The 13,922-nt window shown below is 42.8% G+C and overlaps 1 protein-coding gene across 1 annotated transcript; it reads right to left on the bottom strand.

Annotated features, from left to right (window-relative positions):
• Positions 1-108: 108 nt before the first annotated feature.
• On the bottom strand, positions 109-1,761 carry ankrd34ba (ankyrin repeat domain 34Ba). Its single transcript, XM_070925217.1, has one exon. It carries the CDS (start codon positions 1,759-1,761, stop codon positions 109-111), a length of 1,653 nt encoding a protein of 550 aa, XP_070781318.1.
• Positions 1,762-13,922: the final 12,161 nt, after the last annotated feature.

Raw genomic sequence — 13,922 nt, 5'->3', positions numbered from 1 at the left:
ATCCTCTTTGGTTTCCCTCATTGAGTTTCACTACACGGACACAACACGTCACACGACAAAACATTTCACATTAAAACACACTGATGAACTTCTCTTCCCTCCTGGATTTCAAGCTGTGGTTTTGAACTGTTCGGTCTGCATTGAGTGTCTCCTCAGCAGCATCCTCCTGGTCAGCTCTTTGGGGTGTCCAGGAGGAGCAGAGGGAAGGAAGTTTTTTAGGCCAGACTCTTTCTCACTGAAACCACCTCCGGCACTGGAGCCGAGGCTATAAACGTTGAGGATGGGCGTGTTGGTGGAGTTGAGGGTCAGAGGTGGCAGAGATCTAGGCCTGGCCTGGGAGTTGTGGTCCAACAGGAAGGCTCCAGACCCCCTGCGCTCGTACCCAGACAGCACCCTCCTGCTCGGCCCTGAGGTCGACAGTGACTCCCTGGAGCCCAGTGTGCTGGAGCAGCGCAAGGGTGCCAGCCTCTTGCCATCTGTTAGGTCTCTTGCTCTCTGCTGGGACTCCTCGGGGACATTTTGGATGTCCACAGCGAGCTGGGGGTCAGAGCTGTAGATGTCCGACCCAAGCTTGCGCCTCTGGATTATGCTATGAAGGCTTGACGAGGCCATGCTGTGATGAAGTGGCGTGCCTAGATTTTTGCCACCAGAAAGGGAGGAAGAGGAGGCGTTTGAATCTGTTCCAAGGTTTACAGAATGGAGGTTAGGATGGGAGGCAGAGTGGGATGATAGGAGACCTGGTAAGGATATCTTTTGTCCTGCGTGTTTGGCACATTCATTATTCATTCCGTCTCCATCTACTCCTTTGTCCCTTGTCAATCTTCCTTCGTACCATTTGAAGCCATCAGTTGAACTGGTGCTGTCGTCCCCGTCCAGTTTGTGAATTCTGAGAGGGAGGTCCTCAGTTTGGTTGAGTTCTTTGCCGTTTTCTGAAGACAAGGCTGCGTGAGCCTGCTGGGTGAGCAGAGACACCGGGATCTTTAGCCAGGGCTCAGAGTTCAACCTCATGAGGGGCTGCTGCAGTCCGTACGGCGCCGCTTGGCCGAGCCTTTGACACCGTGACAGGGAACCCGGGTGGGAGCTCCCACCGCAGGACTGGCCTTCTTTAAAGGAGAAGACAGTCTTTGGGGGGCATAAGGAAGAAGAGGTGCACTGGGGGGAGGTGATGAGCTGAATTTCAGAGGGAGATGCGGGAGCTGCGGATGTCATTTTGTCCATTTGATCAAGAGGACTTAGAGGAGGCATGCTGAGGTACTGCTTGGCTTGCAGTTTCCCACATGGGAATTTGTCAGTCGTTATGATGATCACCTCCTTCCCCTTGGCCTTGCATGTGTCGAGTAACAGCTTCAGAACCTTCCATTCTCCGGCCATGACTGCGTAGACCAACGCTGATGTCCCTGTCTGATCCTCCAGGCTAATATCCGCCCCGCTAGCCAGGAGCTGAGTCACCACCTCATGGCCGGCCTGCTCCCGGCAGGCGTGCATCAGCGCAGAGCGACCTTCCTTGTCCTGGATGTTGGGGTCCGCTCCTTTCTCTAGAAGAAACTGGACCAGCTTGACCCGGCTGGCGCTCTGGGCGTCGATATGCTGGGTCCTGCAGGCCACCATCAGGGGCGTCTGGCCTTGGCTGTCGCTCTCGTTGATGTAAGCACCTCCCTCCAGGAGCAGTCTCGTGAGTCGCAGGCGACGGAGGAAGACTGCTCTTAGCAAGGGGTTACCTGAATCCATAGCTACCCCGGGATTACAGCCTTCTCCCTCCATCCCTCTTGGTCCCAGCTGGTGGTTTTGGAGATGTAGTAGGACAAGTTTCTGTGGAAAATAATACAGAACTTTCAGATAACTATGCAGAAGCAGAGCAATTCCATAGACAATCCCCAAAACCTTTGATTCAGAAGTTGTGAAATTTCCTCATCTGTCCGTGTTAAACCATCTCGCTTCTCCAATATAAATCAAATAAATCAGAATATATTAAGTGCTCGTTAAAACATTTCTTTGTTTTCAAACTTCTTAAATATGCTCTATAAACCTGTAAACGTACTTGTATGTGAAATAAGTTTTGTATTTGGAAAAGCAGAACGTGTGAAGTTCTTGTCCGTTTTTTGCTCGCATATAGGATCCATTCAACAGTTCCTTTTCATGCGCTCGTCCTCCGCAGCACCAGCAGAGGCAGCCGCTTTCTATCAGCCTTTGTACTGTTTGTCCTTGCTTCTCTCTATTAGACCAGATAAGGTGGCAGTTACCAATGTCTCAGACGGTAACGTAACGTTTTCCCCTGTATGAGTCACAGCCCATGAAACTGAAACACAGCGAGGATTTACATCTGTAAAGGAAAGGAATCATTTTGTATGTTGCGACGGTATGCAAAGGAGCAACAGTCTGCAGCGGTCTGGTTTGTTTGGGGCCCTTAAATGTCAACTGTACAAACTGTCATGGAGCTGCACCGTCTTTTGTGAGGGTTTTTAAAATGGTTAGTCTCGTTGTGAGGGAAAGAAATGCCAGCAAGGCAGAAAAATACAATCTAGGAATAAAATAATCAGTAATCAGCGTAATATTACACAATTAGACCAGTTTAACCACTCAACACTGCTGTATGCTGCTGTATGTTTGACTTTACATGTTTAAATGCATCATATACTGTATGTCTATGTGTTTATGCACACGTGTGCACTGTGGAACATCCCTCAGCATGTATTTCTAGCATGTGTTGCTATTAGCAATGCTCCAGTTTCCACATAGTAATAAATCAATACTCTGTTTTCTGTGCACATTTAAAGGGAAACGATTCGTTTAGAGGATTTGTCTGATGATATTCCAGGTTTTTCCTTTTTGTTAGTAAATTCAATAACAACATCAAAACCCTTAATGAATTGGTCCTAATTAACAAGAATGATCTGTGGATCAAAGCCTGATATCTTCGTCCTCTGAGCGTCCCATTGTTGTCCTAAACACATCAGTGAGCCTCACTGTTGCACTGGGTGACACGTTCCTTCATTACCATGATGTTTATTTTGACTCAACCCCACATACACCATCCTGCTGCCAGAAAAAACAAGATTTTCAGGGCACGTTAAATTATTTATTAAGCCCTTTATATACATAAATTAAGTCATATTAAGTCATGATTAGTATTACACTTGTAAGAGACAGATTGAAAAAATAATGTTCAAAAAGGACGGTCCGAGATTTCCTGATTTTTAGTCGCCTGTATGGGACAAACTCCAAAAACATTATACTACAGTTCCCATAATGCAACTCAATAGTGTCTTTAAAGCCAAGATGAAATGAAAAATGCCTTTTTAACCCTTTTAGATCACATCCCCGGTCATATTGTCCACTGTACACAAGTCCAATCCTGTTTCCTTCCTGTAAAATAAAATGTGTGCTCACTGAAGCTTGAACCAGTAATATCATGACATCCACCGATCAATCAATCTTCACCTTTTAGCGGCACAGAGCTAACATTCATTAGTTAGCTAGCTAGCATCAGCACGGTACGTCGGTGTGTCTTTCCTGTTTCACCTGGAAATACGTCACGATACGGACGCTAGAAACTCTTCAGATGCCGCTTCTTCTTGACTTTAATTAAACCCTCCCTGCCTGGCAAACGCCCACATATTTCAAATTCCACGCCCACAGTTTGAACGAGGGTTTTCTGTTGATAATTTGAATTCTCCGAGGCCAAGCCGAGGTTACCGCGACGACATCGGTGTGACATCATCAGGGTTATTTTCTCTCATTCAAGGTCAAATCTCCTCCAGATCCACAGAAGACTGCATACAGGCTGTGTAGCAGAGTAAACCAATCTTCATGCGTAAACGTGTGAAATGTGGAGTTCAGTATTTGGTTGAAAATGCTTTCCAGTCAATAATAAATCAGCGGCGTCTCGCTGTCTTGCCTCGAGATGTTCTGCCAGCTCGTAACCATCTTCACTCCAGTCAAGTGGCTTAGAGATCAGCAGGCGACATGTTTTCTGTCTTCTCCTGCTTCGTCCTGCTGCTGCCGTCAGCGGCGACATCGTCACCAACCTAAACTGAGCTCTTTCCACTGGCAGCCACAAGACAAAACACCACCTGCACCATGTTTGACAGATGAGGTGGAGGAGGCATGCGTTCCATCTCGCTGTTGCACTTTCATCTCTCCGGCAGCGCTGCATGGGTCAGTCACTGAGTCATTGAAACACCCGTTTCTTATTGTTACCAGAGGGTTGCATCTCGGTGAACTCTCTGATGTTCAGTGAAATAACTCCTCATGTTCTGAACCGATTGGCACAAAACTTGGCGCACACATTCACGTTCCCCAGAGGACGACTTTCCATATAGTGCCATCACAAGTTTTGTCCAATACTTTGGTTTATGACCAAATACCTTCAAACTATAACGACGTTCCTATCGGCCTCTGCTGCACTTTGTGTTTTGTGCTAATTAGCAAATGTTTGCATGCTAACATGCTAAACTAAGATAGTGAACATGGTAAACCCGTCATTTTTTTTGCCACCCCAAGTCCCAGGAACTCTGCCTCTGATTGGATAGTACTTGTTGCCTCTGCTGGTTAAGGTTATGGTAAGGGTGGGGTTAGGGTTAGCCAATCAGAGGCAGAGTAGGGGCGGGACATGACGCAAAGGCAGTGTGTGGGGGGGAAATAACGCATGGTAAACATATACCTGCATACTGACATTAGCATTTAGCTCAAAGCACTGCTGTGCCAACGTATAACCTCACAGACCTGCTAGCATGGCTGTAGACCCTTAGTCTTGTTGACACATCTGAACCTGCATCCTGAAGAGAACCTCCTGGGGGTCTACCGAGTCCCTCACCAGCGCACTCTCACTTCTTAACAGTGAGCCAAACAGCTGACAAGTAAAAGTGCTGCATTCAAAACTGTAAGGGTTTAAGTGGGTTAGGGTGTAAGTACCCACTATTCAGGCAAAATGGCCTCTGTCAGAGATATGTTGTTATATATTACACTATTCAATAATCACTATTCATGCATTAACATGTTAACAGCATTTTAATGTAGCTGGTTGAGATGGAGGTGATTATAGTTATTTTATATTGTACTGGGGGGGTTAATTTACTGTATAACAATGCTTCATCTTTTATATGCACATACAGGATTTAAAATCTTAATCTTAAGCAAAGTAAATAAAGCCGTCAGATAAACGTATAAACCGTATAACCCCCCCCCCCCCCCCCCCCCGAGGATCAATAAAGTATTTCTGATTCTGAGTTGAAGTAAAAAGTACAATATTTCCCTCTTAAATGCAGTAGAGTAGGTAGCATAACATGGAAATACTCAAGTTAAGTACATGTACCTCATAATTATGCCGTATGTACTTACTTTCCACCTGCCTCTGATTGATTTATTCAGATTTTTGAGCTTCATTGTTATCTTTGATCGGCATGTTGAGAAACAACAACAACAGACCTAGAATCAGCTCCAGACCTTTTCTATTACAGATCATTTGCACATGAAGAAACAAGGACACAAAATACGCCTCTCCAAGAAACATCTGAGCATCAGAGGCCATAAAATACGAACAAAAAGGGCTAAAAATCATCATCTAATGTGGATATAAAACACCATCCAATTGAAGCTGAAAGTCTGCACTTTATCCTCACACTGTAGTCACTCTTTGCTTCCCCTCAATACGTACAAACTGCGCTGTAAATGAATACATTATATGCTCATATTGGACTGTATATTGCAGTGTTTTGTTTCCACCCTGCCTGCTAACAGTTTCACAGATTGAGGATAGAAAACTCCACTTCATCTGAACAGGCTTAGCTTAACAGACACTCATCCTCTATAAGAGCCCACTAACATCCCTGTGTGTGTGTGTGTGTGTGTGTGTGTGTGTGCTCATTGCCAGTGTGTGTACATGGTGCACACATTTCAGAGCTGTGTAACACACTCTCGAAGAGACAAAATGTGCTGATTAAATACCGTTAAATATTATTTCTTCAGCCACCACAAAGCTTAACATTCATACATTCAGTTTCCTTCTGAGTTATCGTCCAGATTCTGTCAAGAGGTCACAAGAAGAAGAAAAATAAGTTGAAGAATTGTTGATAATAAATGTCCTGCTGTGTGTCTGCACTACTTACCAACCTTCAGTCAGGATTAGTCCTCTCTTGCAGACATTTACTCTCCTGTTGCAGAGCTGCGACTGACGTCCTCTGTGACCAGGCAGTGCTGCGCTGTGTGTGTGTGTGTGTGTGTGTGTGTGTGTGTGTGTGTGTGTGTGTGACAGTAGTGGCAGAGGAGGCAGGAGCTGCAGCAGTCAAGGTTTTTCAGATTGTGTTTGCTCCTCAGACAAAGTATGTGATGAGAGAAGCTTGTTGTCAGGCAGGTCTAAGAAATGGTTAATCCATCACTGCAGCAGCAGCAGCAGCAGCAGCAGCTCTGGAGAGTTACAGAGAGGGAGAACAGGAAAGGTTGACAGAGATGAACGCGCAAGGTGAAGCACTATAGCAACCCAGCGCCACAGTGTGTCTGATTTGTCTTTTCATTAAAGGAGGTCTGGTTCAGCAAAGGCCTATTAATTGTGAAACTGCCTCACAGGACTTTCTTTAGTTATGTGCAGAAAGGAAAATTATTTTGTCCACCTTATCAATGACATCTCCATGACAACCGTCAAGGAGGCCGAATGACGGCACATGTTGTAATTGTGCGAGAGGAACTGTTCTTTGTGTCTGTGTGGGAGTGTGTGTGTGTGTGTGTGTGTGTGTGTGTGTGTGTGTGTGCACCTGTGTGTGAATAAGATCCTGTGGATGTACTTTGCATGCACGTGATTTAATTACAGTCATATCAAAAATTAGGGGAACGTAAGGATAATTCTCTGATTGACTCACTGACTGTAAATGTAACTTGACATATTAAAACCGTTAAAAAATACAAACGCCAAAGAAAGAACAGGAAGAGATGTAAGAGGAACACTGGTTACATTTACTAAACGTGGCAAACATTAGATCGTGTGAATGTACTGAACATGAAAGATGGTTTTTAAGCTGCAGGAGTGAATGCAAAACTGCATTGACATTGTGATGTACAAAATGCTATGCTGCATAAAAAAAAACATTGTTCTTTGTATCCTCTGCCCAGACTATTACTAACCCAGCTGTTAATTGTCCAGACCATGGTACAGGGTTTCCATCACTTTTCTGTAGCCATAGAAACACTGACTTCACAGGGCAGTTCATAAAGCCACCACAAGATGTCAGCATCATACACCTGGTTGGAATTAACAGGCCTGCTTCAGGATGGTGTTAAAGGTTATAGAGAGGGTAGGCTAAGTAACAGAAACACCTCTCTGTATAACACGATACAATTCATCAGCACCACAAACTACATCCTCCAAAATGCCCAGAAAGTTCAATCAAAACCTCTCTAACAGTTTCAACAAAAACTGAACATCATAACCTTCATGGGGGGGGTGGGGTGGGGGGGGGGGTTATTGCAGGACAGGACAAGATGGGTCCATGAGTTGTTCCACCAAAGAGACATTTTCCCAGATTTCCCACAGATTTGTATAGCAGAACATTGTTTTTTCTTCTTCTTTTGTATGAAGTAGCTCAAACTACCTAACTGTATATAAAGAAGTTAAAACTAGCTAACTGTAAAGAAGTTGAAACTAGCTAATTGTATATAAAGAAGTTAAAACTAGCTAACTGTATACAAAGAAATTGAAACTAGCTAATTGTATATAAAGTAGTTAAACTAGCTAACTGTATATAAAGAAGTTGAAACTAGCTAACTGTGTATAAAGTAGTTAAAATGAGCTAACTGTATATAAAGAAGTTGAAACTAGCTAACTGTATATAAAGTAATTAAAATGAGCTAACTGTATATAAAGAAGTTGAAACTAGCTAACTGTGTATAAAGTAGTTAAAATGAGCTAACTGTATATAAAGAAGTTAAAACTAGCTAACTGTGTATAAAGTAGTTAAAATGAGCTAACTGTATATAAAGAAGTTGAAACTAGCTAACTGTGTATAAAGTAGTTAAAATGAGCTAACTGTATATAAAGAAGTTAAAACTAGCTAACTGTGTATAAAGTAGTTAAAATGAGCTAACTGTATATAAAGAAGTTGAAACTAGCTAACTGTATATAAAGTAGTTAAAATGAGCTAACTGTATATAAAGAAGTTGAAACTAGCTAACTGTATATAAAGTAGTTAAAACTAGCTAACTGTATATAAATAAAACTAGATAACTGTATATAAAGCAGTTAAAACGAGCACATTTTTTCATGCTTGATACTTTAAGTACATTTTACTGATAATACTTGTGTACTTGTAGAAGGGTTTTAGTTTGCAGGACTTAAGTCTGGGTGAAAGTCTCAAGGCCTGGTGGTGAAGTGGACTCAGAACAGATGGGTTTTAGGCCTATGTCACGTTCTCTTATCATGGTTTCTATTTTTATTTTGTTTCCTATGCAGGGCTTCTTGGAAGTAGCTGCTTTTCTTTTAACACTGTTGAATAAGTAACAAATGCAGTTAATAATATGTATGTTAGGTCTTTATTTCAGGAGGAAATAAAAAAAGCACAGAACCGCTGCCCAGTTTAGCTCCACACAATGTTTGAGTCCTGAATGTGATGTACAGCAGCGAAACAAGCAGCCATTACCTGCACTTTCTCTGATGGAAATCACCACTGTGAACAAGTACTCTCAGCTGGAAACAGGAGACACCCACGGGACGGTATGTTTAGCCATCATGACTAACCAGGCACCTGCTTGATTGCCCTCTTAGGGAAAGAACAGACTTTTGAGTTTTTTATTTGGAGATTTTGTTTTGTAGATAACCACCATGCAGTGCACTGAACTGCAGGTCTAAAACTGTTTTCCTCTAACAGAGTGGGATATTAACTGCCACTGTTTTTCTTGACACAGCCGACAGAGCGAAGACTGAAGTGTCTTTTCACATATGAACGCTACTTGGGCCTTAAACCCTCCAACTCAGAAGCACCGTCATTTGTTTATTTATTAAAATATTCATGCAGACACACACACACACACACACGGAGCATTTAAAATAACATTTGCATGTAAATGAATGTCAGTTTTGCTGATTCATAGCATTAAGGTGAGGGTGAAGGTTAGACTACACGGTGAGAGACAGCCCACTCACATTCACATTGCAACCAGGAACACTGGCCATGAACATGGTACATGAACTTACATTGTACACTTTCTGTTGTTACTGCCCAAAGGTACTGGTGTCTGTTATCTGAACAAGTATTTAACCTTTTTTGTCACAGTTAGCTCGTTTAAATGGTCCAACACAGACGATAACAAAAGTTTGAGTTTGGGAGGGTCTTGCAAAATTGACTGAAACGGTTGAAATTATTAAGCAAAGTCCTGTCATTGGTTTTGCATGTGTGCTGCTATCGTTTAGCCGGGGAACCAGACAAATGAGCTTGTTTTATTTGCTCTGGCAGAAGCGTTCAGACCGATCACAGCCGTTTGTCTATTATGCGGCGGGTTTGATGCGGTTTGATTCGATGAGCGCCAATGAGGCATTTCAAGATTAAACAAACAGAACAGAAAACTTTCTCTAAAAGAAGCCTCAGAAATAACATTTTGTGCGCTGCCCACATGCCGTTAGAGTGAACCGAAACAGGAGAATTGTGGGCCGGCAAACCAAAACAAAGAGCTGAAAGACGCCGAAACACTCTGTCGAGCCCAGAGGAGCTGCAGAGCTGGTGAATGAGTAGTCCTGCGCTCCATTATTAATATAAGATGATTAATTATGGCCGCTTTAATGATTACTTGGCATATTTACACCATGCAGTCTGAACAGTTTTTCCAGCGTGTAAGAGATATTCCCTTATGTGGCGATGGACAGGACGTCGCCTGTAACGTCACCTACACTCCCCAGAAAAGGTCCTGAGGTGGGTGGTATTAATAAACTGCATTTCTCTCTTCGTCAGTGAATTTGTGAAGTTGCTGCTGCTTTGACAGACATTACAGAAGTTCTATTTTTGAATATGAAGCAAAGCACAGGAAGACAAAGGGAACATCGCTTAGAGATATATTTCTATTATGTGGTACAAGAATGGCCCAGATAAATCATAAAACTATATTTGCAGACCACTAGACTGCAGCTTGGTTCCACACAGGTGCTCTCTCAAAAGAACACAACATCACGTCACAGCACGTGTAACAGATGCAGAAGCAGCTGTGAATTTAAAGAAATAACCACAAGAAAACGCTGCAGCAGCAGGACAACGTGGATCACGATCAGTCATGTTTCGCAGCAGTCATAGTGGCAGACACACAGTAATAGTAATCCTCCATAATCCTTTGCTGGCTATATCTACAGATGAGAGTGATGTTATTAAAGCCCCTTATGTCCCCACCCGAGACCACCCACTGCGCCATGTCACTCATAATCAAATAAAACTGTTCGTGTTGTTACTGCAACACGTTTATCTGGGAACAAATTCAAAAAGTGAAGTGAATGTTGTTCACATTTTAACAACTTTTGGTGAACTCTATTAGTTTAAACATGGTCCCCTGGTTCGGGCCATCGGACTGAAATCTGGAGAAATATTGCAAAGGAGAACTTAATGTGTGGTTCTGCATGCAAATGTACTACATTTAATCTATAACATATAAGATAACAGCGTGTAATGTGGAAAGAATTATCACTGCCTTCAGCTCTACAGAGTTTTTATCATCTTTCCGCTCATTGTTTTGGTTTTTTCAACCCACAACGTTCCTGTTTTGGTTTAGTCTCAACGATCTCATCAGTGCATGTTCACCACAACACCTTTATAAGGTAATAATGTGCCAAATAAATCTAACATTCTGCTTTAAAGCCGCTGAGAACTAGATTTCAGATCCAGCGTTATTTCTCTCTAATATTATATAATCCTGACTAAATAAACAATTTTCACAATTTTAGCTCCTGAAAAAAACATCCTTATGTCAAACATTCAAACATTTGTCTAAAGTAAAAGTAACGGTCCCACACTGTACAGTTTATATCATAATGCATAACCTGAGTTTATCCTGTTTTGAATGAACAAAAGTTCCCTTTTCGTTCGTTTTAGTGGCGTAAAAGTAGAAATTAGCATGAAGTCAAAATGCTCGAGTAACGTTCAACATCCTTAACTTGTGCAGCTGTTGAAGAGCTCTGATAACAGCTGGGGTGCAGTGTATAAAGTATATGTTTATGACAGTAGTAGAAACGATTGTTTTCCCCTTCAGGCTGAAACACAGTTGAAACTGAGCAGTGTGTCGCTGCCTGGCTGTGATGCAACGCGTCCTTGCCCTATCCTTTAACCTCAGAGGGATTGTTTCTCTCGGCGCTCCTCCCCGTGCAGCTCCACTCATGATATTAAGCTGCAATGAGACTTTTTCATCTGTCAGCATTTCCACTGTTTGCCTGTGGACATCAGATCTGGCCTTTAAAGCTTTGGAACTGATAAGACGCGACAGGATGAGGTTAAGCTACCTCGGTAGTTAATGGGTTGGCTTTACAGTAGCCTGTTTACCTACAAAACCCTGGATTACATGCGTCCAATGCCAATTTTCTTTTACATTCAACGCCAGCATTCTTAAAATGCTTGAAATGCTCCCTTTCTGCAATACGGTTAAGGTTAGGGAGAGTTAGTAAAAGCAGGAAAAGTTAACTGAAGGTCTCTGACGGGACGTAAAGTCTGGTCTCCTGCATGAAAGTCAGACATGCTAAACGCCCGTTCACCTCCCCGACCTCCACACCTTTACCTTCCACTTTACTGCACATGAGGCTCACTGCTTCCTGTATAGGACATAAATCATGAGGTGTAGAATCGGCCAAATTATACACAAATCCCTTTTCTCCCCCACGTTTGGAAGCAATGCATATTTTGACACAGACCAAAGTTATTTAGTTAGTCTCATTCGTGACATCAGACCTCTGTGATTCTGCCACATAGTGATCCCTACGCAAACAAATCAAAATGTTATTTCCAGCCATGCTAGCAGCAACGCTCCGGGGACGACAGTGTCGGTCAGCACTTTGGTCCAGACTGAAACAGCCTAAGCTGCACTTTGTTTAGTGGTAATTAGCAGATGTTAGCGTGCTAACATGCTAAACTTAGACAGCGAACATAAATCTCGCAGCCTGATAGCATTGTCTTTATGAGCGTGTTAGCATTTAGCCTCAAGGTATCCAAACCTACGGGGTCACGATCTCACAGGCGCCAACTTTGGTCTGCTGCAGCATCATATGACTTTATTCTTATTGAGTGCCGAAGCAATTAAATGAATCGTCAAAAAATGTTGATAATTGAAGAATCACGTTGGGTCATTTATCAAGGAAAGAAAGAATACTGAATATCTTCAGGTTCAAGCTTCTGAGACGTGAAGAGTTGCTGCTTCTCTCTGTTTTATATCATTGAAAACAGAATATTTTTGGGGGTTTTGGGCTGTTGGTCGGACAAAGATAGCGAAGGCTGTGAGAAATTGTGATTTTCTGACATTAAACGATTCATTAATCATCAATAATGACGACGATTGTTAGTTTCAGCTTTTTCAGACATCCGAACAGACCTACTCTTCCTCCTGGGTCGGCCTGCTCTGTTCTGCGGAGCCATTTCTTTCCCTCAGCATGCTTCATTTGCATCTGAGAAGAGTTTCAGGATCAAGGTGGGTTAGGAGTTGGCGTGCGGTCCCCTACCAGGCGGTCCTGTTTTAACATCCCAGCCGGCACCAGCGTGGGTTTGATTATTCCCCGTCGGCCCTGCTGATGTGGGTGGCAGCGAATCTGTTGAACTGGGAAAGATGCACTCTGCCTTCAACTGAAAGAGTGTTTTATTTAACACAGTGTGTCTTTGTCACATTAACACCTCAACAGGCAGCGATGGAGGAAGTATTCAGATCCTTTACTTAAGTAAAAGTACTAATACCACACTGTATCACGTACATACACTGTAAAAGTCCGGCATTCAAAATGTTACTTAAGTAAAAGTATTAAAGTATAATCATGTACCCAAAGTGTTAAAAGTAGAAATACTCCCTGTGTCTGTCCTCCTGTTCTAGATTCATAGAGTCATTAGAGGATTATTCCTCCTCATTAATGTGAAGCAGGATGTTGCTGTTGGAGTTGAGGTGGAGCTCATTCTGAACTATCAGCTAATGATTATTAGTTCATTGTGGGTGAATCAGCTGATTATTTTCTCCATTAATCGATCAATTGTTTGGTTTGTAAACATTCTGCTGTCACAGTGACCCAGAGCCCAAAGTGACGCCTTCACAAAGCTCCACATTATTAACATTACATCACAATTATTAACAGCATTCAGACGAACCAGCAAATGTTTTTACAGGAAACAATTAATGCCAATTAATTTCTTGTCAATCAACTGATCAACTAATGGTTTCAGCTGTACTTGTACGCATTGTTAACTTACAACGAAACATTACATTTTATAAGCTTTTCGTATGTTTCGTGTGTGAATAGTGACTAAAGCTGTCAGATAAACGTGGAGCACCAGAAGTAGAAAGTAGCATGAAAAGAAAAGACTAGAAGTACCTCAGATTTGTACTCAAGTACTTGTTACTTTCGCCCACGGCCACAGCGAGGGGTTGGACTTCATCGCAGTGAAGTGATACTAAGCTGACAGATTAAACAGCCTCGTCTGTGTGTGACTTTGTGTCTTTTGATGGTGTGACAGTGAGCGTGATACATGTGTTATCTGTTACATGACGTCCGCCGGCGTGTTTCTGACCCTGACCACAGCCAGACCGGTCAAGACCTGACCCTGTGACTGCAGGGTGAGGGGGGGGTCACAGGGAGGCTCTCAAAGGTTAAATACCCCCCCCCCCCCCCAACCAACCACCACATCATGTGCAGTGCAGTGAGCAGAAGTGAGAGGCAGCTTAGCTCAAATACACACACACACACACACATATAACATCTGTCTCCATGCATCTAC

Source organism: Enoplosus armatus, chromosome 18 (assembly GCF_043641665.1).
Source record: "Enoplosus armatus isolate fEnoArm2 chromosome 18, fEnoArm2.hap1, whole genome shotgun sequence".
Taxonomy (NCBI): domain Eukaryota; kingdom Metazoa; phylum Chordata; class Actinopteri; order Centrarchiformes; family Enoplosidae; genus Enoplosus; species Enoplosus armatus.
This window is presented reverse-complemented; position numbering and strand designations above follow the sequence as displayed.